Source organism: Bos indicus x Bos taurus, chromosome 15 (genome assembly GCF_003369695.1).
Source record: "Bos indicus x Bos taurus breed Angus x Brahman F1 hybrid chromosome 15, Bos_hybrid_MaternalHap_v2.0, whole genome shotgun sequence".
Taxonomy (NCBI): Eukaryota; Metazoa; Chordata; class Mammalia; order Artiodactyla; family Bovidae; genus Bos; species Bos indicus x Bos taurus.
The window spans coordinates 46379398-46404641 of record NC_040090.1 but is presented as its reverse complement, the minus strand read 5'-3'; the positions used below and the strand labels follow the sequence as shown (position 1 = coordinate 46404641).

General features: G+C 41.7%; 1 protein-coding gene across 3 annotated transcripts; it reads left to right on the top strand.

Moving 5' to 3' along the window:
• The first annotated feature begins 90 nt into the window (after positions 1-90).
• Positions 91-25244, top strand: LOC113905702 (vitamin D 25-hydroxylase). 3 transcript variants are annotated; one of them, XM_027563347.1, is made up of 5 exons: positions 369-645; positions 8629-8770; positions 19010-19642; positions 21218-21547; positions 23819-25244. In XM_027563347.1, the coding sequence occupies exons 1-5, from the start codon at positions 421-423 to the stop codon at positions 23992-23994; spliced, it is 1506 nt and encodes a 501-aa protein (XP_027419148.1). In that variant the 5' UTR covers positions 369-420; the 3' UTR covers positions 23995-25244. The 3 variants fall into 3 exon arrangements, with proteins under 3 accessions (XP_027419149.1, XP_027419148.1, XP_027419150.1); XM_027563349.1 differs by lacking the exon at positions 369-645 and adding an exon at positions 1093-1694; XM_027563348.1 differs by lacking the exon at positions 8629-8770 and having other exon boundaries at positions 91-645.

Below are 25244 nucleotides of genomic sequence, written 5' to 3'. Positions count from 1 at the left end.
GGATAAATTAAAAAAGGCCAAATCTTGAGATTACTTTCTTTTTATATTGATAGGTCAATTCTTTAATAGAAACTCTGAAGAGTATCAGCTTCTGCTAAAGACAACAGCGTTGATAATCTCCAGTTGTCTGGTCAGATACAAGCAGACCTGGTTCTTAAAAGGATAGCCACAGAAAGGGCTGGCTGCCAGGGACGTTGGATCCGCCTGCTCCAGTGAGCCGCGCATAAATCAAAAGGGCTGCACACCCTCCCATACCAAAACAAAGCCAGCAGTAACAAACCCGAGGGCCCTACGCTCAGCCAGCCAATGGCCATAGAAATGGGGCGGGACCTCGGGGGTAATGGACCAATAGGATGCGGTGGGGTTGGAGCTCTCCCCGGGTCCTAGGGCAGCGCGGGTTTGCAGCCCCCGCCCCAGGCCATGTGGGAGCCTCACAGCGCCGAGGCGTTCGCGGCAGCCCTCGGCGGGGTCTTCTTCCTGCTTCTCTTCGCCCTGGGGGTCCGCCAGCTGCTGAAGCAGAGACGGCCGTCGGGCTTCCCCCCGGGACCGTCGGGGCTGCCATTTATCGGCAACATCTACTCACTGGCCGCCTCGGCCGAACTCCCCCATGTCTACATGAAAAAACAGAGCCAGGTGTACGGCGAGGTACAGCCGACGGAGGGCCCGCGCCTTCCTCCCCGGGGTAGGGGATGGGGGTGGGAGTCCGATGCTCGTGGTTGCCAGTTGTCGGGACCCTGCTCCGTGTGCGCGCAGCGTGGGAGCAAGCCCGCTTCCTGTGCCAAGGGACAAGGTCCTCAGGCGGCGCCACTGCCGGGGGCTGGGGAAAGGAGAGCCCTGCCCATCCGTGAGCCCCGCCCACACCGACGCCCGCGGAATCTGGGCGGGATTCTCCCGCCCGCGAGGGCGAAGAGGTGCCGCTCCCGCGCATGTGCAGTGGGACCCTGGACCCGCGCCGGACGCCCCGTCGGGCGTCACAGGCGCCGACTTCAACGTTCGTTCCACGCGCCCGGCTTCTCGGGTTCACGGAACCTCACGCCGCGCGCGTAGGTTAGCGTCCCCTTACGGCTTCTGGGGATTTTCAGGGTTGAGTTAATGGTTAATAGGAGGTCTTTGGGTATTTGCATTTGAGAACGGCTGGTCTAGGCGTCTGCTGTGAGGAGGAGCGCAGGTGAAGGACTGTGAAAGAGCGAATGAATTAATGAGTGAAATCAGTGCGGTGTCCCACTGCTGTGCTGTCTACCTGGAGATAGGAGCGCCCTCGCAGCAAACACGGAGCCTCCCTTGCAGTGTGACCTCTCCAGGGCAGGTCTTCTAGTACTTTTTTTCGGCGGGGGAAATTTTGGCGCAGACCTGCTGAGTGACTTGTAGGGTTGCTGCACAGCTGCCAAAAGCAAGAGAAAGGCCAGAGTCCTAGCTTGCCTTGGGAAGAGTGTTCTAACGTGGAGGAGGCAGAAGTTTCCAGAAAACGCCTTGACCCAGCTCAGTTGATTTGTTTTAAATCCTTTCCTTTATAGGAAGCTACTAGCCAGACTCTGATAGGTTCTGTGATGAAGAGGTGAAGAAGGCAGTGTCAACATAAAAAAATGCCTGATGTGAGAGTTGGGAGTTAAATTTTATTTGGGGGCAAAATGAGGACTGCAGCCTGGGAGACAGCACCTCAGATAGCTCTGAGAAGCTGTTCCAGAGGCAATGGGGTAAGGCCGATATTTATGTGACTTTGGTGAAGGGGTTGTTCATGTAATCTGGGCACATATTTTTGCAGAAGGTTTTAGTAGTTGTGAGGAGAGGATGTCACCATGAATGAATTGAGTGCTTTTCTAGAAATGAAGAGATGTTAGAATTGGGTTCATAAATTCAGCTCCTGAAAATAGCAACCTATCTGAAGACCTGTTCTGCCAGTTTTTTGGAATGGAGTGCCTCCTTCCTGGTCTCCATCCTGACTGCCTTCAGGGCATAGTGAAGGTCAGCAGGTGCAACAGCACTTGATGTAGAGGTAGATGGCAAGTGCCAATTGGAAGTAGTTGACAGCAGTCACAGCCTGATTTTAGGTAGTTACAGTCCAGTGAGAGAGAAGCATTAATGATCAACCACAAATTGTGTGTGTTGTGAAAAAACAGGACTGTTGGGCAGTTGTGGCATTCAGGTTTGGGGCTACATTCATATTTAAACCAGTTTTTACAAGAATTATTCGAAGTTTCTGCAGTTCACTAATGGTCTCTATCACTATAGGAAGGCTGGACTTAAAGCAAATATATATAATTCTTAGATTTTATTTTCCATCCTCCAGTTCGTGAGTGTATTTGCATGGTTTTCATCAAATGTATTTGATTTCTGGTGTGTTGGTATGAAGTATCATCAGTATTACAGAGAAATCAGAAGAGGTGAAAGAACAAGACCAGAGGTTGAGTCCTCTTTCAAAAAAGGTCAACATTTCTTAGGTTCTAGTTGATGTGGTGGTTGAACACTTCAGGCTAATGTTTACCATTTAAAGAGAACTGGGATTTTTTTTACAGCTGATGCATTATCTTTGCTATTGTTACTTGTTTTGCATGATAAATCATTTGTTCTTTTATTCCCTTAAGATTAATTACTGAGACCTTGTACAAGGGCAAGTATCGTACTCAGGCTTAGATCCCCAGATGGCTTAGGCAGAAAATGACTTCTCTTAAGAAAGCCATTCCTGGTTCTTTCTTTCTGGGGAACCCCTATCCCATCTGATGATAAACAATAGAATATATGAATGTGTTGGAAGATTGTCATCTTGGGATAGGTAGCTCTGGTTTAATGGATTTGTGGCACGAATTACCAGTTTTTTTGCTAGTACAACTATTTAAGGCAGCCATGGATCTTTACAGGCTTTCCTGATAGCTTAGTTGGTAAAGAATCCGCCTGCAATGCAGGAGACCTCGGTTCGATTCCTGGGTCAGGAAGATCCCCTGGAGAAGGGATAGGCTACCCAATCCAGTGTTCTTGGGCTTCCCTTGTGACTCAACAGGTAAAGAATCTGCCTGCAACGTGGGAGACCTGGGTTCGATCCCTGGGTTGGGAAGATCTCCTGGAGAAGGGAAAGGCTACCCACTGCAATATTCTGGCCTGAAGGGTTCCATGGACAGTATTGTCCATGGGGTTGCAAAGAGTCGGACACAACTGAGCAACTTTCATTTCCACTTTGGATCTTTACAAAGTGGTCTTTTTACTGAAGGTGGTAAAATCAAATAGGACTAACTGTGTTATTATATCCAAGAGTGGAGGGAGAAGAAAATGCAGAAATTGAAAGGATGTATGCATTGAAGAGTAGACATTGTTTGAATAAGTCTATTTTAGACTTAAGTTGAAAACCACCTAAAGTATTAACCCTTTAATCTGATTGTTCTTTATCTTAGTTGTGAAACACCCCTACAGGTCTCTCATTGTCTTAGAGATATTTTCCAATTATGACAAAGTCTCAGAGTTGGTTTGAGTTTTTAATGTACTATACTTTTCTTGGAAGCGGAAGGAAACTATTATCTTCTATACTTCTAGAAGGTTGTGGAAAGTTTATATGTCTTATAAATAGAATCTTATTTTTCTACTATGTTTCATGATGATCTGGAGATGTGTGCTCAGAGAAAGTCATGGACTTTAAAATTGCTTATGAGAAGTGACAATCACTTCAAGTGACAACTACTTTTATGAAGTCTGTGAATTCAGTTCTCCTTCGTAATTCTTGAAAGGAAGACAGCCAGTCTTCAAGTCTTATACAGTCATTTTAAAGACATTCTTATATAGAAGTGTACCACACTGAGACTTAACATTACCTTAGAGATCCATCCTGAATGTGTAAGCTTCTGCAGTGACTAATCTTAACCCAGATTTCAGAAGCATTCCCTAGCTAGCAAAACTAGTATGAGGGGTTTTAACAGATTATTTTCAGGTAATGCACATAAGGATAATAAAGTAATTACTTTGAGGCAAGTGGAGTTGACAACCTATAATTTATTTATACAGTAAGCATTTATTGAGATTTATGCAAGGCATTGAATGAGATTTTATGGAGTGTTCGAAGATGAAAGGGATGAAATCACTGAATCAAAAGAGTTTATAATTTAGCCAACAAGCAGAAGATAAGCATTCATATAATGCTTCTGGTTTTTTGTGCCAGTGCTATGTTGCTTCAGTCGTGTCTGACTCTTTGTCTGTAACCCATTGTAACCCACCAGACTCCTCTGTCCATGGCATTTACCAGGGAAAAATACTGGAGTGGGTTGCCATTTCCTACTCCAGGGGATCTTCCTGACCCAGGGAGTGAACCTGTGTCTCCTGCATTGGCAGGCAGGTTCTTTTCCATTAGCGCCACCTTTGGTAGTATTGAATTAAGTGCCATGGGAGCTTTTAAGCATGTGCTGTGGTGGTTCAAGGGAAAAAGAGAATGCACCAAGAAAGGCTTCATGGTGGTTGGTCCCTAAAGACTTGGTGGTTTGGACAGTATGGCAGTCAAGGGGGGCATTCCAAGTGAGAATACAGCCCAAGCAAATGTTGAAAAGTATATGGCAATTACCAGTTTTTATCAAAGGACTTTTTACATTCCTCTGTTATTAGCACTTAGTCTATAGTGTTGTAAAATATGCTTAAATGTGTTTCTCCACCACTTTTCTTTAATTCAACATATATCAGTTGTTAGCATATGCTATGTACTATCCTAATTGTGGAGATTTAGCAATGAACAAAACAAGTGGAAATCCCTGCTCTTGTGTGGTTTATATTATAGTGATGGAAGGGAGGCAGTGAGCAGGATAGGAACAATGTAAACACAGTAAGTATATAACATGTTAGAGTATAAAGTATAAAATAACTAAATTAGGGTAAGGAAGATGAAGAATACTAGGGGGTGAAATTTTAATGGGTTAGAGCAGGCCTCACTGCAAAAAAGGCATCTGAGAAAGTACTGCAAGGAAGTGAAGTAGCAGGCTATGGGAATATCTAGGGGAAGAACATTCCAGGCCAAGGGAACAAGTACTAAGGCCTTGAAGCAGAAATATGCCATGTTGAGAGTCACCTGTAAAGAGACAAGAGGCAATTGAGATCATATAGAGGAGAAATGAAAGATTAGAGTGATGAAGATTACACTAAATGAAAGATTAGTGATGAAGCTGGTAAGAAACTGTCATATTTTGTCTGTATTGTTAAGTTGAAACATCATGACGGCTGAGAAGTGATGTGGGGCTTGGGTGAAAAATGGAGTCAACATGGCCAGCTCAGGACTTCCCTGGCTGTCCAGGGGTGAAGAATCTGTACTTCCTCTGCAGAGGGTGCAGATTCAATCTGTAATCAGGGAACTATGATCCAGCATGCTGTATAGTGTGGCTAAAAGAAAAAAAAAAATCCAAAACAACAAACACCATGGGCAGTTTGGGACCTGAATATAGTTTAGGACATCTACCTGGTGTCCCAGAATTACGTGATATATGGAAAATCACACATCTGGTGTTGTAAGTATTGAGTGCTGAAAGTTGAGGAGGCACACAGGAGGAGGATTTTTTCTTTGTATTTACTTAAAATTATGCTTCTGGGAAAAGACTTTAATACCATCCCCTTACTGCTTTGCAAACTGAAAAGAGCCCCTCCTTTGCTCAGCTGATAATCACTTCCTTTGTACTGAAACTCTCACACTGCCGCTATTGACATAACCTTGCTTATGGCAGTTAGTCCACGACTCTTCCCCAAAGTTCCGGGTGTACCTTCTGCTCCGTTAGCAGGGTACATCCTTGTGCCAAAAACTCTTTTGCTCAGTTTGTTGATTCTGTTGCTACTTGGAGGTCTTTATCACTTTTTCTTCTGTAAATACTTCTGTTGAACTTCAGTTCTCTGCTAAGCCTCCATCCCACCCCCCCAAAATTGTGTGAATCATGGCCAAAATCCATTCTGCCTGTTTGCACAAAAATGAGGCTTGACTCAGTATTTTTGGCACTCAAAAACCTTCAGCTAGGGACTTCCATGGTGGTCCAGGGATTGAGAATCCGCTTTCCAATGCAGGGGACATGGGTTTGATCCCTGGTTGGGGAACTAAGATACTGCAGGATAACTACTGCAACAGGAGAAAGCCTGGATGCTGCAGCAAAGAGCCCTGTACACAGCGATGAACAGGGCTATATGGCCAAATTTTTTTTTTTTTTTTTAAGTTCTCAGCCAGTGCCTGAGAGGATGAGGTTAAGCAATCATTGCATCTCACTGATAAGGTAGCACTGTTCCTTCACTGGATTAGGCCCCTATGTGGGGCTAACTAGAATAGAGTACCGGAGGTATGACATTTTAAGGGAACCTGTAGTGAAGCATGTGAGAAACTACAACAAGGAACAGGATGGATATTCCATCTTTTAGCTCAGAGGCAGCTACCTATACCAAAGTGGCAAATGCCTATACTCCAAGGTCAGATACCCTTAGGGCCCTCTGTTAACTTCATGGCATTCAGGGGCCTAAATAAATAAACCGTGAGTTTCAGTATGTTTTGTTGAGGAAGGGGAAATTTTCCCCTCTGCCCCTCTTGAGTTCTTATGGCTGGACTAAGAATAGAATTGACACAAGACAGAGTAACAGGAGAGAAAGAAACACATTAGAATTCATGCGCATGGAGGTCTCGTAGAAATGGGATGGAGGAAATGACGAAAGCAGGCAGATTTTATATTTTTTAGATAAAGAACCAATAAATTTGCAAAGAATTGACAGGACAAGAAAAACTTTGGTTTTGGGTGCCCAATTAGTGAAGAATCTAAACAGGTCTTGTGATTGGGCAGTAAATTAAAGAAATAACAAGATTTGTTTAAAAAATGCTTCTCAGCCCCAAATTCCCTGTCTTTGGTAATCGGCAATAAGGAGTCCTAGGGCGATGAAAGTGAAAGTGGAGGGTGAAAAAGTTGGCTTAAAGCTCCACATTGAGAAAACGAAGATCATGGCATCTGGTCCCATCACTTCATGGGAAATAGATGGGGAAACAGTGGAAACAGTGTCAAACTTTATTTTTGGGGGCTCCAAAATCACTGCAGATGGTGACTGCAGCCATGAAATTAAAAGATGCTTACTCCTTGGAAGGAAAGTTATGACCAACCTAGATAGCATATTCAAAAGCAGAGACATTACTTTGCCAAGAAAGGTTTGTCTAGTCTATGGTTTTTCCTGTGGTCATGTATGGATTTGAGAGTTGGACTGTGAAGAAGGCTGAGTGCCGAAGAATTGATGCTTTTGAAGTGTGGTGTTGGAGAAGACTCTTGAGAGTCCCTTGGACTGCAAGGAGATCCAACCAGTCCATTCTGAAGGAGATCAACCCTGAGATTTCTTTGGAAGGAATGATGCTAAAGCTGAAACTCCAGTACTTTGGCCACCTCATGCGAAGAGTTGACTCATTGGAAAAGACTCTGATGCTTGGGGGAATTGGGGGCAGGAGGAGAAGGGGATGACAGAGGATGAGATGGCTGGATGGCATCACTGACTCAATGGACGTGAGTCTGAGTGAACTCCGGGAGTTGGTGATGGATAGGGAGGCCTGGCGTGCTGCGATTCGTGGGGTCACAAAGAGTCAGACACGACTGAGCGACTGAACTGAACTGAACTGAGGGCTTCCCTGGTGGCTCAGGTGGTAAAGAATCTGCCTGCAATGCAGGAGACCCAGGTTCAATCCCTGGGTCGGGAAGATCCCTGGAGAAGAAAATGGCAACCCACTCCAGTATTCTTGCCTGGAGAATTCCATGGACAAAGGAGCCTGGTGGGCTACAGTCTGTGGGGCCATAAAGAGCTGGGACATGACTGAGCAACTAACACCAGCACAACAACCTCCATATGCAGAGAGTGCACCTTTCACATGAGAGATTTATTTCCTACTTTCAGGGAGATAAAAAGAGAGAGGTGTCCCTCATTTTTATTTATTTTTATTTTGGCTTGCAGGATCTCAGTTCCCTGCCAGGGATCACACCCAGGCCACAGCAATGGCAGTTCCAAGACCTAACCAGTAGGCCACAAGCGAACTCCCTAGAGTATCCTTTTTGTGTTGGCCATTTCTTCATTAACTTTTAATTCAAAATAATTAATGTGCCATTGAGGCATATTTTGGGATTACATATCCCAGGCCCCAACAAAAGTTGTCTTCAGTTTCAAGTCTCTTGGGCCTTCGACAATCCCCTCCCCTACCTAAACCTAGAATAATAAATGATATATAGATGGAGTCACCTCCTCAATTTTTCTTGGAAATAAACAGAGGTTCTGAGAGATCATTGACTGTTTTGAGTTGGAATGAATTTTAAAAGCGCATATAACTCAAGTATTTCTTGATTTTCTATAGCAGCCCCGAAGCCCAAAAACATTAAGGGTTCTATCCAGTGACCTATATCTGTTTAATGGCAAAGCTTAAAGTATAACCCAGACCTCCTCAATCTGGTACTGTTTGCATTACAGCATTTACAAGATTATGTCTTCAGTCATTGAATGTGTAATGAAATCATTGTGCTTGATAGGCACTCTAAACAGTCAACTTGGTAATAAATGCCAGTATTTTCAAGAAATAACAAATACTGAGAGAGCTGGACTTAGTACATGTAGATTTCTCTGGTTATATTTCTCAATATATTTTTCCATTTAAATGTTTTTCTTTTCTTCTCAAAGATCTTCAGTTTGGATCTTGGAGGTATATCAGCTGTGGTTCTAAATGGCTATGATGTAGTAAAGGAATGCCTTGTTCATCAAAGTGAAATTTTTGCAGACAGACCATGTCTTCCTTTATTCATGAAGATGACAAAAATGGGAGGTATGTTTGTTTTCACCTATCTAGTGATTTACTAAACTATTATAAATCGCAGTTCTTATTTTATGTAAATTTATTACATAGTAGTGACTGAACAACTTACTTACAACAACAGACTTAGGGACTGAACAACAACAATCACATAGTAGAGATTGGTTTCTGTTGTACTGATTAATTTATACCGTTCTGTTACAAGTCATGTCTGACTCTGCAACCCCGTGGACTGCAGCACGCCAGGCTCCTCTGTCCTCCATTATTTCCTGGAGTTTGTGAAAATTCATGTCTGTTGAATGTGTGATGCTATCTAACCATAACCACCTCATCCTCTGCTGCCCCCTTCTCCTTTTGCCTTCAGTCTTTCCCAGAATCAGGGTCTTTTCCAGTGAATCAGCTCTTCACATCAGGTGACCAAAGTATTGGAGCTTCAGCCTGGCATCAGTCTTTCCAATGAATATTTGGAGTTGATTTCCTTTAGGATTGACTGGTTTGATCTCCTTGCTCTCCAAGGGACTCTCAGAGAGTCTTGCCCAGCACCACAATTTGAAAGCATCAGTTCTTCCGTGCTCAGCCTTCTTTATGGCCCAACTCTCACATCTATACCTGACTACTGGAAAAAAAGTAGTCAGGCTTAAATTGAAGAAAATAGGGAAAACTGCTAAGACATTGAGGTATGACCTATATCAAATTCCTTATGATTATATAGTGGAGGTGATGAATAGATTAAAGGGATTAAATCTGGTAGACAGAGTGCCTGAAGATTGTGGACAGAAATTCATACTGATTAATAGGAAAGCATTAATTAGTTAATTTAAGTTTTAGAACCTAACATTTGAGGACTTTTAGGCTGTATTACACTCATATTTTACACGCTAATTCTTCTCTTGTAATCTAGTTCTAATAAATACTGTAAATGATGTTTTAAAGAATTAGCACAAGCAGGTTTTGTGAAACAAGTATACATATGTGTGCACACATACTGGAATCAGAAGTATGTTTTAAGCTAGTCTTGAGTGCTTGGTGACATTTTATGATCATTTTACTTCTAAGTTTATAAACCCTGAAACAGCCTTTCTTAACTACTAATTAATATGATATGTAAATGAAGAACTGTACGGTATGTGTGAAGGACTAGTATTCTCTATGGTTTAGTCTTGATCAGTATCAGATGATTATATATTCAACAAGAGAGAAAGGCTGAAAGTTAATGGATGAGAAGAAAGCAACAGAAGACTAACATAGAATGTTGATATCTATACATCCGTTTTCATAGTTAATAGTATGAGTTTTTATGAACTTCAAAATTTTCCAATTTAACGAGAGCTTCACACTTCATTTCCAAGAAAAATGCAATAGCTTGGTTACATAGACTAAAATATACATAGATTTAAAATGAAGAAGATAAAAAGTAACTATTAAATTGCAAAGCCAATCAACTTGTGCAAAGAAAATACCAACTTAAAAGGCTGAATTATCAGGCCAGGGTATGATGAACCTTGAAAGCAATAGTATAACTAAAAAGCAAATCTCCAACTTCTTAAATACTCTTCTAAGTAATAATTAGACCAACAAAGAAATTATACCACAAGTATAACAGAAGACCTTTCAGGAAATTATGAAAATGAATGATATGATCAGAATAATATTTAGGATAAAATATATGTTTTTTGGCATCGCCTTTAGTTGGAATGAAAAACATTCCATTAGAATTGGATTGGAATAAAAGCTGACCTTTTCCAGTTGTGTGGCCACTGCTGAGTTTTCCAAATTTGCTGGCATACTGACTGCAGCACTTTCACAGCATCGTCTTTTAGGATTCTAAATAGCTCAACTGGAATTCCATCACCTCCACTAGTTCCTAGTGATGCTTTCTAAGGCCCACTTGCCTTTGCATTCTAGGATGTCTGGCTCTAGGTGAGTGATCACACCATCGTGGTTATCTGAGTAATGAAAATCTTTTTTGTGTGGTTCTTCTGTGTATTCTTGCCACCTCTTCTTAATATCTTCTGCTTCTGTTAGGTCCATACCATTTCTGTCCTTTATTGTGCCCATCTTTGCATGAAACGTTCCCTTGGTGTCTCTAATTTTCTTGAAGAGATCTCTAGTCTTTCCCATTCTATTGTTTTCCTCTATTTCTTTCCACTGATCACTGAGGAAGGCTTTCTTATCTCTCCTTGCTATTCTTTGAAACTCTGCATTCAAATGGGTATATCTTTCCTTTTCTCTTTTGTCTTTAGCTTCTTGTCTTTTCACAGTTATTTGTAAGGCCTCCTCAGACAGCCATTTTACTTTTTTGCATTTCTTTTTCTTGGGGATGGTCTTGATCCCTGCCTCCTGTACAGCGTCACGAACCTCTGTCCATAGTTCTGCAGGCACTCTGTCTATCAGATCTCATCCCTTAAATCTATTTCTCACTTCCACTGTATAATCATAAGGGATTTGATTTAGGTCATACCTGAATGGTCTAGTGGTTTTCCCTACTTTCTTCAATTTAAGTCTGAATTTGGCAATAAGGAGTTCATGATCTGAGCCACAGTCAGCTCCTGGTCTTGTTTTTTGCTGACTATATAGAGCTTCTCCATCTTTGGCTGCAAAGAATATAATCAGTCTAATTTCGGTTTTGACCATCTGTCCATGTGTAGTTTTTTCCTGTGTTGTTGGAAGAGGGTGTTTGCCACGACAGTGCGTTCTCTTGGCAAAACTTTGTTAGCCTTTGACCTGCTTCATTTTGTACTCCAAAGCCAAATTTACCTGTTACTCCAGGTGTTTCTTGATTTCCTACTTTTGCATTCCAGTGCCCTATAATGAAAAGGACAACTTTTTTGGGGTGTTAGTTCTAGAAGGTCTTGTAGGTCTTCATAGAACCATTCAACTTCAGCTTCTTCAGCATTACTGGTTGGGGCATAGACTTGGATTGCTGTGATATTGAATGGTTTGCCTTGGAAATGAACAGAAATCATTCTGTCATTTTTGAGATTGCATCCAAGTACTGCATTTCGGACTCTTTTGATGACTGTGATGGCTACTCCATTGTTCTAGGGGATTCTTGCCCACAGTAGTAGATATAATGGTTATCTGAGTTAAATTCACCCATTCCAGTCTATTTTAGTTCATTGATTCGTAAAATGTCGATGTTAACTCTTACCATATCCTGTTTGACCAATTCCAGTTTGCCTTGATTCATGGACCTAACATTCCAGGTTCCTATGCAATATTGCTCTTTACAGCATTGGACTTTACTTCCATCACCAGTCACATCCACAAATGGGTGTTGTTTTGCTTTGGCTCCGTCTCTTCATTCTTTCTGGAGTTATTTCTCCACTAACACATTCAAGTATGACCTAAATCAAATCCCTTACGATTATACAGTGGAAGTGAGAAATAGATTCAAGGGATTAGATCTGATAGAGTGCCTGATGAACTATGGATGGAGCTTCGTGACATAGTACAGGAGACAGGGATCAAGACCATCCCCAAGAAAAAGAAATGCAAAAAGGCAAAATGGTTGTCTGAGGAGGACTTACAAATAGCTGTGAAAAGAAGAGACATGAAAAGCAAAGGAGAAATGGAAAGATATACCTATTTGAATGCAGAGTTTCAAAGAATAGCAAGGAGAGAAAAGAAAGCCTTCCTCAGTGACCAGTGGGGAAAAACAGAGGAAAACAATAAAATGGGAAAGACTAGAGATCTCTTCAAGAAAATTAGAGACACCAAGGGAACGTTTCATGCAAAGATGGGCACAATAAAGGACAGAAATGGTATGGACCTAACAGAAGCAGAAGATATTAAGAAGAGGTGGCAAGAATACACAGAAGAACTATACAAAAAAGATATTCATGTCCCAGATAACCACGATGGTGTGATCACTCACCTAGAGCCAGACATGAGCTATTTAGAATCCTAAAAGATGATGCTGTGAAAATGCTGCACTCAATATACCAGCAAATTTGGAAAAGTCAGCAGTGGCCACAGGAATGGAAAAAGTCAGTTTTCATTCCAATCCCAAAGAAAGGCAAAGCCAAAGAATGCTCAAACTACCACACAATTGCACTCATCTCACATGCTAGTAAAGTAATGCTCAAAATTCTCCAAGCCAGACTTTAACAATATGTGAACTGTGAGTTTTCAGATGTTCAAGCTGGTTTTAGAAAAGGCAGAGGAACCAGAGATCAAATTGTCAATATCTGCTGGATGATTGAAAAAGCAAGAGAGTTCAAGAAAAACATCTATTTCTGCTTTATTGACTATGCCAAAGCCTTTGACTGTGTGGATCACAATAAACTGTGGAAAATTCTGAGAGAGATGGAAATACCAGACCACCTAACCTGCCTCTTGAGAAATCTGTATGCAGGTCAGGAAGCAACAGAACTGGACATGGAACAACAGACTGGTTCCAAATAGGAAAAGGAGTGCGTCAAGGCTGTATACTGTCACCCTGCTTATTTAACTTATATGCAGAGTACATATGAGAAATGCTGGGTTGGAGGAAGCACAAGCTGGAATCAAGAATGCCAGGAGAAATACCAATAACCTCAGATACACAGGTGACACCACGATTATGGCAGAAAGCAAAGGACTAAAGAGCCTCTTGATGAAAGTGAAAGAGGAGAGTGAAAAAGTTGGCTTAAAGCTCAACATTCAGAAACTAAGTTCACAGCATCTGGTCCCATTACTTCAAGGCAAATAGATGGGGAAACAGTGGCAGACTTTATTGTTTTGGGCTCCAAAACCACTCCAGAATGGTGTTTACAGCCATGAAATTAAAAGACGCTTACTCCTTGGCAGGAAAGTTGTGACCAATCTAGTCAGCATATTAAAAAGCAGAGATATTACTTTGCCAACAAAGGACCATCTAGTCAAGGCTATGGTTTTTCCAGTAGTCATGTATGGATGTGAGAGGTGGACTATAAAGCTGAGCGCCAAAGAATTGATGTTTTTGAACTGTGGTGATGGTGAAGACTCTTGAGAGTTCCTTAGACTGCAAGGATATCCAGCCAGTCCTTTCTAAAGGAGATCAGTCCTGAGTATTCATTGGAAGGACTGATTCTGAAACTGAAACTCCAGTACTTTGGCCACCTGATGGGAAGCGCTGACTCATTTGAAAGGACCCTAATGCTGGGAAAGATTGAAGGCAGGAGGAGAAGGGGATGACAGAGGATGAGATGGTTGGATGGCATCACCAACTCAATGGACATGAGTTTAGATAAACTCCGGGAGTTGGTGATGGACAGGGAGGCCTGGCCTGCTGTAGTCCATGGGGTCGCAAAGAGTCAGATACGACTGAGCGACTGAACTGAATTGATCTCCCGTAGCATATTGGGCACCTGCACACCTGGGGAGTTCATCTTTTAGTGTCCTATCCTTTTGCCTTTTCATGCTGTTCATGGGGTTCTCAAGGCAAGAAGAATGCTGAAGTGGTTTGCCATTCCATTTTCCAGTGGACCTTGGTTTGTCAGAACTCTCCACCATGACCCACCCGTTTGGGTGGCCCTACATGGCATGGCTCATAGTCATTGAGTTAGACAAGGCTGGGGTCCATGTGATCAGTTTGGTTAATTTTCTGTGATTGTGGTTTTCATTCTATCTGCCCTCTGATGGATAAGGATAAGAGGCTTATGGAAGCTTCTTGATGGGAGAGAGTGACTGAGGGAGAGTCTGGGTCTTGTTTTGATGGGCAGGGCCATGCTCAGTAAATCTTTAATCCAGTTTTCTGTTGATGGGTAGAGCTGTGTTTCCTCCCTGTTGTTTGACCTGAGGCCAAACTATGGTGGAGGTAATGAAGATAATGGCAACCTCCTTCAAAAGGTCCCATGCACTTCTGCATTCAGTGCCCCTGACCCTTAAGCAGGCCACGGTCAACCCAAGCCTCCACCAGAGACTCCTGGACACTCCCAGGCAAGTCTGGGCCAGTCTCTTGTGGGGCCACTGCTCCTTTCTCCTGGGTCCTGGTGCATACAAGGTTCTGTTTGTGCCTGCCTAGAGTCTGTTTCCCCAGTCCTGTGTAAGTTCTGGAGGCACTATGGTGGGGTTAATGGCGACCTCCTCCAAGAGGGCTTATGCCATTCATACCCAGGTCTACTGCACCCAGAGCTCCTGCCCCTGTGGCTGGCCAGTGCTGGCCCGTACCTTCGCAGGAGACACTCATACACAGCTCTGGCTCAGTCTCAGTCTCTGTAGCATCTCTGGATCCTGGTGTGCACAAGGTGTGTTTGAGCCCTCTGAGTGTCTCTGGTGCATAAGGGGTTTGATTCTAAACACGATTTCACCCCTCCTACCCTCTTGCTGGGGCTTCTCCTTTGCCCTTGGACATGGGGTATCTTTTTTTGGTGGGATCCAACATTCTCCAGTCGACGGTTGTTCAGCAGTGAGTTGTAGTTTTGGAGTTCTCGCAGGAGAAGATGAGCACACACCCTTCTACTGTGCTATTTTACACCCCTGGAAAGAGTGTAATCCTAAAGAATTTCCAATCCCAAAGAAAAGCAATGCCAAAGAATGTTCAAACTACCACACAATTACAGTCATCTCACATGCTAGCAAAGTAATGCTCAAAATTCTCCAAGCCAGGCTTCAGCAGTACGTGAACCATGAACTTCCAGATGTTCAAGCTGGGTTTAGAAAAGGCAGAGGAACCAGAGATCAAATTGCCAACATCCATTGGATCATCGAAAAAGCAAGAGAGTTCCAGAAAAATAATCTATTTCTGCTTTATTGACTATGCCAAAGCCTTTGACTGTGTGGATCACAACAAACTGTGGAAAATTCTTCAAGAGATGGGAATACCAGACCACCTGACCTGCCTCCTGAGCAATCTGTATGCAGGTCGAGACGCAACAGTTAGAACTGGACACGGAACAACAGACTGTATATTGTAACCCTGCTTATTTAACTTATATGCAGAGTACATCACGTGTAACGCTGAGCTGGATGAAGCACAAGCTGGAATCAAGATTGCCAGGAGAAGTATCAGTAACCTCAGATATGCAGATGACACCATCCTTACGGCAGAAAGCGAAGAAGAACTAAAGAGCCTCTTAATGAAAGTGGAAGTGGAGAGTGAACTCAACATTCAGAAAACTAAGATCATGGCATCCAATTCCATGACTTTATGGCAAATAGATGGGGAAACAGTGGAAACAAAGAGAGTTTATAGTTTGGGCTCCAAAATCACTGCAGATGGTGACTGTAGCCATAAAATTAAAAGACACTTGCTCCTTGGAAGAAAAACTACGACCAATCTAGACAGCATGTTAAAAAGCAAAGACATCACTTTGCCAACAAAGGTCCATCTAGTCAAAGCTATGGTTTTTCCAGTAGTCAGGTATGGATGTGAGAGTTGGACCGTAAAGAAAGCTGAGCACTGAAGAATTGATGCTTTTGAACTGTGGGGTTAGAGAAGACTCTTGAGAGTCCCTTTGACTGCAAGGAGATCAAACCAGTTAATCCTAAAGGAAATCAGTCCAGATTCTTTATTGGAAGGACTGATGCTGAAGCTGAAACTCCAATACTTTGGCCACCTGATGGGAAGAACTGACTCATTTGGAAAGACCCTGATTATGGGAAAGATTGAAGGCAGGGGGAGAAGGGGATGACAGAGGATGAGATGGTTGGATGGCATCACTGACTTGATGGACATGAGTTTGAGTAAGCTCTGGGAGTTGGTGATGGACAGGGAGGCCTGGCATGCAGCAGTTCATGGAGTCGCAAAGAGTCAGACAGGACTGAGCGACTGAACTGAACTGTTTTTTGAAACTATAAATTTATAGTTTAGACTGTTTTTATCATGAAGAAATAATAAGTATTCAGCTTAAGATTTTCAAGGAAATAATAAGAGAAAAAACAGAAAATTAGATGTGGAGTTTTGTTGTTGTTGTGGCCACAGTGTGTAGCTTGTAGCATCTTAGTTCCTAACAAGGGATTGAACACAGGCAAACGACAGTGAAAGTGTGGATCAAATTGAACACTGAACTAACCACTAACCACTGAACCACCAGGGAATTCCCTAGATGTGTGATATTAAGATACATGTACACTAAACTCTATATACTCAGAACTGGGAAATCAGATCCACCATAAACCCACTGTTTGAATAGGAAAAAGTGTCCCCTTTTTGGTGGGTTTGGCCCATGCCTAGGCATACAGATTGGCCAGTGTAGGCTTATAATCAGGTTCCTGTGTACCGTCTTATATGTAATTATATGCATATGTTACAAACATGTATCCTATATGCATACATTTCCCTTGGGCTTGCTGTCATCTCAGTGCCTGTGCACTAGTTCTCTACCTGCAGTGATCTTTCCTTGGATATCTGCCTGACTCACTTCCATCCTCTATGCCTTTACTTATGTCACCTTCTCACTGAGTGTTTTCCTGACCACTCTTACGTCTCTTACCTTGCTAAAGAATTTGTTTGACTCTTCTCGGTAGTATGTAAGGTCCATGAGAAAGAGCCATCTTTGCCTCTTTTTTTACTGATATATATCCCTGGCACTTTAGCTCCAGAAATACATTCATGTTGAGTGAATAGTCATCTGGGAGTATGGGGAAGAAAAGAGAGTATGGAATATAAGATTGTTGCACAGCCTTAAAGACCCTCTTATGTATGGTTAACTTTATCATCAGTTCAGTTCAGTCCAGTCGCTCAGTTGTGTCCGACTCTTTGCAACCCCATGAATCTCAGCACGCCAGGCCTCCCTGTCCATCACCAACTCCCGGAGTTTACTCAGACTCATGTCCATTGAGTCGGTGATGCCATCCAGCCATCTCATCCAATGTCTAAGTTCCAAATTTTGTGCAACAGCTGTTGCACAAAAGTTGTTGAAATGTGAATTATATAGGCACCTCAGGTAGACTAGAGAACATGACGTTTTTCATGATAGGTAGACCTGTGTACCAATTACAAATGAAATTCCAAGTGAACTACATGTTACATAAATATATGTGCCGAGGATATTTTTTTTCTTGATAGTTGATTTAAAGGGAAGATATTCCATAGTACATAGAACAGCAGAGTGTTCTGTGGAGACTCTGAAATTTTAAGGCAAGTAATATTAGAAGTTTGAGTTTCATGTTTGTCTTTTTAGTTTGGGCTGCTATAACAAAAATATATAGAGGATGAGTGGCTTAAACAATAAACATTTATTGTCACAGATCTGGAGGCTAGGAAGTTCAAGATCAAGGTGCTAGCAGAACAGTGTCTAGAAAGAGCCTGCTTCCTATAGACTGTAGACTGCTGTCTTCTCCTGTATCCTCAAAAAACCAAGGGCCATCATCTCCACCCACATCCCTTCTTATAAGGGCACTGAGCTCATTCATGAGGGCTCATGACCTAATATGGCTTCCCTGGAGGCACAGTGGTAAAGAATCTGCCTGCCAGTGCAGGAGACACCAGTTCGATCCCTCAGTCAGGAAGACCCCCTGGAGAAGGAAATTACCCACTCCCATATTCTTGCTGGGAAAATCCCATGGGCAGTGAAGCCTGGCAGGCTACAGTCCATGGGGTCAAAAAGAGTCTGACATGACTTAGCAAATAAACAACAACAAACTCATTCATGAGGGCTCATGACCTAATTACTTCCCAAAGGCCCCACCACCTGATACCATCACACTGGGAACTGGCAGCACATTCAGTCCTTAGCACCTCCTTTTGGGTTGAGTATTTCCACTACCTCATTCAGGCCATCCTTGCCTCTGCCAGTTATATTATCATGTTACATATGCCTTTCATGGGAGTAATTTGCATTCCAAAATGTAGTCTCTCAAAGCAGAAAATTTCTAATTCTAGAAAGATGATTTTTCAAGTATGTGTTTAGTCCAGAATAAAAAGTTGCCAACAGAACACACAGTCATTTGTCTTTTGTAAAATAAGCTTGTAGTAGAAGTTCAATAATAAAGTCATCCATGCTTACTTCACCCAGGTTCAATTACACAACATAGTTCAGTTTCTTGTGATGGAGATTATAGGTCTTTTCTGCCTGTCCTCAGGGAAGTATAGATAAGTGTATCGGTTTATAGTATTCCATGGCTACTGAGGAGTAAAGAATAGGGCTTGACTGCTGGGTCTAGTTTTAGTTTTATAGAAAATTTGAAGAAGAATGAATAACCATCTTCCCCAACCCCACTCTGCCACCATAGCATTTTTAACTGTTAGATACAGGGATGTAGGACTAATAAAATTTTTTAATAGTTTTATAAAAAGATAATTGGGAGAAAAATTACTAACCATCCCTTTTATTTTATTTTTTTTAGGCTTACTGAATTCCAGATATGGCCGAGGATGGGTTGATCACAGAAAATTAGCTGTAAATAGCTTTCGCTGTTTTGGATATGGCCAGAAATCTTTTGAATCTAAAATCTTAGAAGAAACCAAATTTTTCATTGATGCTGTTGAAACATACAATGGTAGCCCTTTTGACTTAAAACAATTAGTAACAAATGCTGTTTCAAACATAACCAATCTGGTCATTTTTGGAGAACGATTCACTTATGAAGACACTGATTTTCAGCACATGATTGAGTTATTTAGTGAAAATGTGGAACTAGCTGCCAGCGCCACAGTCTTCCTCTATAATGCCTTTCCATGGATTGGCATCTTACCTTTTGGAAAACATCAACAACTGTTTAGAAATGCAGCCGTGGTCTATGACTTTCTGTCTAGGCTTATTGAAAAAGCTTCCATCAACAGAAAACCTCAGTTACCTCAGCATTTTGTTGATGCTTATTTAGATGAGATGGAAAGAAGTAAAAATGACCCATCATCTACTTTCTCCAAAGAAAACTTAATTTTCTCTGTGGGTGAACTCATCATTGCTGGAACTGAAACTACAACTAATGTGCTGCGGTGGGCAGTTCTTTTCATGGCCCTTTATCCTAACATTCAAGGTGAGGATTCTCATCATCTTAAGATCTGTGCTTACATTTAGGGCTCACACATGTTTTACAGTCTTTGGCTGTATACAAAGCATTTCAGTTAGGAACTCCTGCTATGCTGTCCAAAAACCTGAATAGCCATAAGGTTTTAAAAACTGTTAATTCATGTAAAAACCTCAGATATAAATCTTACAATACCTGTATTATAAATGAGGGAAAAGGCTAAGTGACTGATTTGCCCACTTCCTTCTAGTTCTAAGCCAGAACCTGAACCCTAGTTTTTTGGGAATTTTTGTTTGTTTGTTTTGGTTTGATTTTGGTTACACCACGCAACATCCAGAATCTTAGTTCCCCAACCAAGGATTGAACCCATGCCCTCTGCAGTGGAAACATGTAGTCTTTATAGCTGAACTGCCAGGAAAGTCCCAACCCTGGCTTTTTAAAAATTATTATTTATTTTTAATTGAAGGATGATTGTTTTACAATATTGTATTGGTTTCTGCCATACATCAACATGAATCAACCATAGGTATACATATGTCCCCTGCTTCTTGAACCTCCCTCCTAACCTCCCACCCCAGCCCACCTCTCTAGGTTGTTACAGAGCCCAGATTTGAATTCCCACTGACTCTTTACATGTGGTAGTCTATATGTTTCCATACTACTCTCCATTTGTCCCACCCTTTCCTTACCCCCAACCCTGTGCCCACAAGTCTGTTTTCCATGTCTGTGTTTCCATTGAAAGTGAAAGTCACTCAGTTGTGCCCAACTCTTTGTGACCCCATGGACTGTATATAGCCCACTTGGCTCCTCTGTCAATGGAATTGACCAGGCCAGAATACTGGAGTGGGTAGCCATTCCCTTCTCCAGGGGATCTTGCCAACCCAGGGATCAAACCCAGGTCTCCTGCCTTGTGGGCAGATTCTTTACTGTCTGAGCACCAGGGAAGACCCTGAGTCCCCATTGCTGCCCTGCACATAGGTTCATCAGAAACATCTTTCTAGATTCCAAATATATGCATTAATATACAATATTTGTTTTTCTCTTTCAGACTTACCTCACTCTGTATAATAGGCTCTAGGTTCATCCACCTCATTAGAACAGACTCAAATATGTTCCTTTTATTCACTGAGTAATATTCCATTGTATGTGTATGTGTGTGTGTTTATATATATCTCTCTCTCACAACTTTTTCCATTTATCTGTTGATGGATATTTGGGTTATTTCCATGTCTTAGCTATTGTGAATAGTGCTGCAATGAACATTACCAACCCTGGTTTTTTTTTTAATTGAAGTTTCTAATGCTTCATTCTTTTCCTTGATGAGAGTAATGTTATTCTAATTCTAGATTTGTTTAATTTTTATTACCTACGTGTGTTTCACAGCACAGTTACTTGGAGTCTCAGGTACTGGTTGTATAAGATATGTGGCATGTATTTAAGTAGAACTCCCAGATAATGAAAAATCTGAATCTGAATGTACCCATGGCATGTTGGCTGGTTATCTTTTGTTTAATCCTAAAGAGAGTTTACTTTAGATATAATTCTAAGAATTGCATAATAATGGGAACACTTTTTCTCTTACAGGACAAGTTCAGAAAGAGATTGACTTGATTATAGGACCCAGTGGGAAGCCTTCTTGGGATGAAAAGTGCAAAATGCCTTATACCGAGGCAGTTTTGCATGAAGTTTTAAGGTTCTGTAACATAGTGCCATTGGGGATTTTCCATGCAACCTCTGAGGATGCAGTTGTACGTGGTTATTCCATTCCTAAAGGCACAACAGTAATCACAAATCTTTATTCTGTACACTTTGATGAAAAGTATTGGAGAGACCCAGAAATATTCTATCCAGAGCGATTTTTGGACAGCAGTGGACATTTTGCCAAGAAGGAAGCTTTGATTCCCTTTTCCCTAGGTAAGAGAGCTTTTTCACAGGGGCTTAACTTTAGAACAAAGTATAGTGATGATTAATTATGTGTAACATCTTAATCTGAAGCATTTTGTTGCAGAATTAATATCCCAACTCTGAAAACAGCATTGACTCTTACAGGAGAGAATGGTTTAATTAGATGTCATTAACACCTGTTTTTACTCAAAATAAACAAGGCATAATTTAGCAGCTAGAAAGTAACTGATGAGAAGCTCTGGCTTTTATTGAAAATCTCTTGCTTGTGAATTTTGACTTGTAATCAAAAATTTGTAGAGCTGGAAGTCAGTAACAGGCACCTTGAGAAACTGAGACCCAGGGACAGGAATGGCATCATAATTTAAAGTGAAACTGGAATCTAGCTCTCCTGATTTTTAATTATTATACCTTATCTCCAAAAATATTGCATCTCCTGAGAAAAAGTACATAGATCACAAGACCCATGGAAGATGGCTTGGAGAAATCTTTTCATTGGGGAAGGGTACACATACAGTCATTTGAAATGAAATGAACTTCTCCCGGGTCAATAGAACTAAGTGTTACACCTTAGATCTTTCATGGCATATCTCAGGCTCCGTTGCAAAGGAAGCAGAGACTGGAACTAATGAGCTTACAAAAGTACATGACCTGACAAAAGAAGGTAGAAAATGGGCCCTGGGAACTGAAATGCTAGGGCCCATTTCTATTCTTTGGAGCTTAAGAAAATCCTTTAATAAACATAACTTCCTCTCAGTTCAGTCGCTCAGTCATGTCCAACTCTGCGACCCCATGGACCACAGCACACCAGGCCTCTGTGTCCATCACCAACGCCTGGAGTTTACCCAGACTCATGTCCATTGAGTCAGTGATGCCATCCAACCATCTCATCCTCTGTCATCGCCTTCTCCTCCCGCTTTCAATCTTTCCCAGCATCAGGGTCTTTTTCAATGAGTCAGCTCTTCCCATCAGGTGCCCCAAATACTGGAGTTTCAGCTTCAACATCAGTCCTTCTAATGGACACTCAGGACTAATCTCCTTTAGGATGGACTGGTTGGATCTCCTTGCAGTCCAAGGGACTCTCAAGAGTCTTCTCCAGTACCACAGTTCAAAACCATCAATTCTTCCTTTGGCCCTCAGCTTTCTTTGTAGTCCAACTCTCACATCCATGCACGACTATTGGAAAAACTGTAGCTTTGATTAGACAGACGTTTGTTGGCAAAGTGATGTCTCTGCTTTTTAATATACTGTCTAGGCTGGTCATAACTTTCTTGCCAAGGAGTAAGCGTCTTTTAATATCATGGCTGCAGTCACCATCTACAGTGATTTTGGAGCCCCCAAAAACAAAGTCAGCCACTGTTTCCACTGTTTCCCCATCTACTTGCCGCGAAGTGATGGGACCAGATGCCATGATCTTCGTTTTCTGAATGTTGAGCTTTAAGCCAACTTTTTACTCTCCTCTTTCACTTTCATCAAAAAGCTCTTTAGTTCTTTGCTTTCTGCCATAAAGGTGGTATCATCTGAATATCTGAGGTTATTGATATTTCTCCCGGCAGTCTTGATTCCAGCTTGTGCTTCATCCAGCCGAGTGTTTCTCATGATGTGCTCTGCATATAAGCTAAATAAACAGGGTGACAATATACAGCCTTGACGTACTCCTTTTCCTATTTGGAACCAGTCTGTTGTTCCATGTCCAGTTCTAACTGTTGCTTCCTGATCTGCATACAGATTTCTCAAGAGGCAGATCAGGTGATCTGGTATTCCCATCTCTCTCAGAATATTTTCCAGTTTGTTGTGATCCACACAGTCAAAGGCTTTGGCATAGTCAATAAAGCAGAAATAGATGTTTTTCTGGAACTCTCTTGCTTTTTTGATGATGCAGCGGATATTGGCACTTTGATCTCTGGTTCCTCTGCCTTTTCTAAAACCAGCTTGAACGTCTGGAAGTTCACAGTTCACATATTGCTGAAGCCTGGCTTGGAGAATTTTGAGCATTACTTTACTAGCTTGTGAGATGAGTGCAGTTGTGCGGTAGTTTGAGCAGAGTTTTCCAAATTTGCTGACATGTTGAGTGCAGCACTTTCACAGCATCATCTTTTAGGATTTGAAATAGCTCAACTGGAAGCTCCATCACCTCCACTAGCTTTGTTCCTAGTGATGCTTCCTAAGGCCCACTTAACTTCCTCTAACATTCTTTAAATACCAGAGTTCCTGAAAGATATGTATTAAACATAAGTTTTGGTAAATAATTTTAAAAAACCATTATGCCTGCTTTCTGTTTAGGGAGAAGACATTGTCTTGGAGAACAGCTGGCTCGGATGGAAATGTTCCTGTTTTTCACAGCATTGCTTCAGAGGTTTCATTTGCATTTTCCACAAGAACTGGTTCCAAATCTGAAGCCCAGGTTAGGCATGACATTGCAGCCCCAGCCCTACCTCATCTGTGCAGAAAGACGCTGAAAGTACACAGATGTTTTGTGGAACAAGTTGTTTGCCTCACCCCCAAACCTTATTTAATTCCTGCGTTTGGACAGGAATCACAGCATCATAAAACCAAATGAACAGAGATGTTTCTTTAAAAACATCTACCATAATAATATGCATTAGTGTTAGTCGCTCAGTCGTGCCCAACTCTTTGCCACCCCATGGACTGTAGCCCACCAGGCTCCTCTGTCCGTGAGATTTTCCAGGCAAGGATACTGTAGTGGGTTGCCATTTCCTTCTCCAGGGGATCTTCCCAACCCAGGGATCAAACCTGGGTCTCCTGCACTGCAGGCAAATTCATTACCGACTGAGCTACAAGAGAAGCTCAATAATATGCCTTAGCCATTGTTTTTTCCTTATAAGTCTTATGACTTATAAGGTGGAATTATCTGAGGAAAACAGAGGTGCAGTCTATTCTGATTTGCTTCAAATAGCTGCCAGTGCCAGCTCCTTTCTAATCAGGTATTGTCATTAGTAGATTGTGTTACCACACAATCCAGTCCAGTTTCATAGTGGACTAAAGAAATTAGAACCCAAATAAGTGAGTTTGGACTACAGAGGTATTTTATTAGACTCAGTGATAGATGACAGAATATATATTATACAGTATATTTAATATAAAACCTGCTAATACTTTCAAGTCTTACTTCGTACTATAGTTTCATAAGAGTTGTATCATTTTTCCTACATATGAGGGTCCCTATGATATATAATAATGATATGATATTGATAATGATATATAATAATGTATTTAAAAATGACAGGTAGCATGACCTAGATGCTTCATGGTGTAATAAAGATCCTGTTTCTTCATATCCCTCAAGTTTGCTTTCCAGATGATACTAGCTTTATCTTAAGGCTGGCTTATGGAAGTACATGTTCTTTGCCCATGTCCTTTCAAGATATTGAGCTTGGATTGTTTTTGGGAGAGTAAAGGAGCTTTTCAGATGTTCCCTTAAGACTGTTCTTTGTGTCCCATAGGTCCTAACTAAGCTATGTGTCTACTCATTAACACTGTGTCTTGGGACTTCCCTATCGGTCCATTGGTTAAGACTCTGTGGTTCCAATGCAAGGGACACAGGTTCGATCCCTGGTCAGGGAACCAAGATCCCACGTGATATATGGCCAAAAAACCAAAATAAAAACAAAAAACCTGTCTTGTGAACATGAAAGCAACCCAAGTGCCCAGTAATAAATGATTGGATTAATAAAACGTGAGATATATA

Coding starts and splice junctions, on each gene's coding strand:
- LOC113905702 (XM_027563347.1), top strand. CDS start 421: ATGTGGGAGCCTCACAGCGCCGAGGCGTTCGCGGCAGCCCTCGGCGGG. Junction 8,771..19,009: donor GAAGATGACAAAAATGGGAG/GTATGTTTGTTT, acceptor TATTTTTTTTAG/GCTTACTGAATTCCAGATAT. Junction 21,548..23,818: donor TTTGATTCCCTTTTCCCTAG/GTAAGAGAGCTT, acceptor CTTTCTGTTTAG/GGAGAAGACATTGTCTTGGA.